Consider the following 3,375-nt stretch of genomic DNA (forward strand, 5'->3'; position numbering starts at 1 on the left):
CCAGTCCGGGCGACAGAGCGAGACTCCGCCTCAAAAAAAAAAAAAAACACTCTCTTAACGTTGCTTTTTAACCTCTTACTCATTCGTCAAGGACTAACTCCGGTATGTCTTCAGCACACTTTGCCCAGATTAACAAGGTTGAGTTAAACAATGTTGGCTCTCATATGTTGCATTTATTTTTTCAGCAAACATTTGTTGAGTTTCCGTTTTTGCTCAGTGAAGGGATACAACAGTGAAGAAAATATATAAAGACCTTCCTTTCATGTAGTTTCCTGCCTATTGAAGGAGCGAGGCAGTAAATATAATTGTATAGTTACTTACATTATTACAGCTGTGGTAAGGATTATACCTTTGTGTTCTATTTGTTATATTATTTTGCAAATGTTTATTTATTGACCTGTCTCACCTATTAGGTAGAGTTGGTTGACAGCAGGAAGGATATCTGATTTATCTTTGTAGCCACAGCATAGAAAGGTAGTAATCGCTTTAGTAATCTTATCAATAATGGGGTCTCAGACAGCATACATGGCCTAGACTGGGAGGGAATAAGGAGAATGGCAGGGACAAAAGAGGGAAGGCTTCCTGAGGATGCTATACAGGATCTGGGTCTTGAAGGATACAGGTATTCCTATAATCTTCAGAAACATTTCTCTTTTTTTCCTGAGATGGAGTCTCTCGCTGTGTCTCCCAGGCTGGAGTATAGTGGCACGATCTTGGCTCACTGCAAGCTCCACCTCCCAGGTTCACGCCATTCTTCTGCCTCAGCCTCCCGAGCAGCTGGGACTACAGGCACCCGCCACTACGCCCGGCTAATTTCTTTTTGTATTTTTAGTAGAGACGGGGTTTCACTGTGTTAGCCAGGATGGTCTTGATCTCCTGACCTCGTGATCCACCCGTCTTGGCCTCCCAAAGTGCTGGGATTATAGGCGTGAGCCACTGCACCTGACCAGAAACATTTCTTTAAGACTGCTTCACTCTTGTAAATAGTCATTGTATGAGATGGCCATTTTGGCTCCTGCTTAGTATTTTCATTATTGGTTTATTTTGGTTTTGCTCTTCTACCTTATCCTGTGCTTAGTTGGTTCCATTGTAGAAATAATTTTCTATTTTCTGGTTGGGATAACTATTTTTATTTCTGCCTACCTTCATGCTTGGTTGTGAGGCAGGCCAAAGTTTCTCAAACATTCGTCTTAGGAATCCTATTAAAATGTAGATTCTAATTCAGGAGTTGTGGGGCAGAGTCCGGGATCCTGAATGTCTAACAAGCTCGCAGGTGATGGTGATGCTACTTGTCTGTGGAACACATTTTGAGAGGAAAAAACTAGACCATAAACTTGATTGTTATTTCTTTTTCATTAAAATGTAATAGGTTTTGAAAAACTTAAGCTTAAAATTCGAAAAAGATTTAGAAGTAGAATTTTTAAAAATTCTACTTTTCCTATTCTTTGTAAACACTGTTAATGTTTATTTTTTATTACTATATACCATAATTTACTTAACCATTCTCCCATTATTAGATATTTATATTATAACTTTCACACTATTATGAACATTTTTGTATACAAAGATTTTTTGTATTTAAGATTATTAAGTTAGATTCTCAGGAAGGAATTTACTTAGACAAAAGGTAACGTTTTTAAAGTTCATGTTGCCAGATTTCTTTGTAAATATTGTGCCATCCCACTAACAAACTTAACTCTGACTCAGGGGAATTGTATTCTTTCTGCCTTCCATTTCAGGCCATTGCAAACCAACCCTGGGCTCAGAAACTTATGTTTAACAGTCCAGGTTTTGTAGAATATGTGGTGGACCGGTCTGTGGAGCATGACAAAGCTTCAAAGGATGCCAAATATGAACTAGTGAAAGCACTTGCCAATTCCAAGACAATTGCAGAAATCTTTGGGAACCCAAATTATTTGAGGCTCAGAACTTACCTGAGTGAAGGTCCATACTATGTGAAACCTGTTTCCACGACAGCAGTAGAAGGAGCCGAATGATTTCTTCTGGAGTCTCATGTAGAGGAACCACGCTTTGACCAAAACTTCTCCTAAGGCATTTGACTCCATCTATATTTCACAAAAGAGACTTCCTTCCCCCAAGAATTATCATGGATTGTCTGATGTTACTTTGTCACCAACATTGTTATGTTTCTACATTGAAATGCAAAGTGGAACTAGGAGTTTGGAATGCATTAAGAGCAGGCAAGCTTGGTCATAATCCAGTGTTTTTCAGATTCCTTTCACTGCCTTAATCTTTGCAACAAGATGGAAGTTCTTTTCTTCCCTCGAAATTTTCATGGACATACAATCTTTTTTTTTTTTTTTTGAGGCAGAGTCTTGCTCTGTCGCCCAGGCTGGAGTGCAGTGGCGCAATCTCGGCTCACGGCAAGCTCTGCCTCCCGGGTTCACGCCATTCTCCTGCCTCAGCCTCCCGTGTAGCTGGGACTACAGGCGCCCGCCACCTCCCCCGGCTAGTTTTTTGTATTTTTAGTAGAGACGGGGTTTCACTGTGTTAGCCAGGATGGTCTCGATCTCCTGACCTCGTGATCCGCCCGTCTTGGCCTCCCAAAGTGCTGCGATTACAGGCGTGAGCCACCGCGCCCGGCCCATACAATCTTATTTAAAAGCCTGCTTCAGGGCTGGGCGCGGTGGCACACGCCTGTAATCCCAGCACTTTTTTGCCAAGGTGGGCAAATCACTTGAGTCTAGGAGTTCAAGACCAGCCTGGCCAATATGGCAAAATCCCGTCTCTACTAAAAACATAAAAATTAGCCAGGCATGATGGTGCACACCTGTGATCTCAGCTACTCAGGAGGCTGAGGCACGAGAATCGCTTGAGCCTGGAAGGCAGAGGTTGCAGTGAGCTGAGATCTTGCCACTGCACACCAGCCTGGGCAACACAGCAAGACTCTGTCTCAAAAATAAGTAAATAAAACAAAAACCCACCAAATTATTTCTGGATTCTCTTCACTATCTCTTTTTTCTTTTTGGTCCTTTTTCCGTTTCTGATTCCACTTTCAAAGTCTTGCATATATTCTTTGAAAAATAAGTAGTATGGAATATTAAAATTATATTCCCTATACTCAGAATCCTTTTTATGAGCTCTTTTTTTTGTTACTATTATTCCTTTGAAAAAATGACTTAAAATCTCTAAAAAATGTTTATAGTGTTTATGTAATTTTTTTTGCTGCTTACCAATGAATTTTACCCTGTTGTGGTTTTGGGGGAGGAAAAGTGATAACATGCTAATCAGAAGGATTCCTAAACTGTCATTTCATTTATTGGTAGGTCATGATTGTTGAGGGTTTTGCTTTGGATTTTTCATACGTATAAAGTCAATCTTGAGTTGATCAGAGAAAAAGAAACTTACTCCTAA

General features: G+C 40.3%; 1 protein-coding gene across 2 annotated transcripts in view; it reads left to right on the forward strand.

The window, feature by feature from the left end:
* PSMD5 (proteasome (prosome, macropain) 26S subunit, non-ATPase, 5) overlaps positions 1 to 2,303 on the forward strand; it is a 33,978-nt gene extending 31,675 nt beyond the window's left edge. For both annotated transcript variants that reach the window (XM_011927408.1, XM_011927409.1), the window contains one exon: positions 1,740 to 2,303. In XM_011927408.1, coding sequence (XP_011782798.1) covers positions 1,740 to 1,997 — 258 coding nt within the window. In that variant the 3' untranslated portion in view covers positions 1,998 to 2,303. The remainder of the gene's footprint in view (positions 1 to 1,739) is intronic.
* The last annotated feature ends 1,072 nt before the right edge of the window (positions 2,304 to 3,375 follow it).

Source organism: Colobus angolensis, unplaced genomic scaffold (assembly GCF_000951035.1).
Source record: "Colobus angolensis palliatus isolate OR3802 unplaced genomic scaffold, Cang.pa_1.0 Scaffold71, whole genome shotgun sequence".
Classification (NCBI taxonomy): Eukaryota; Metazoa; Chordata; class Mammalia; order Primates; family Cercopithecidae; genus Colobus; species Colobus angolensis.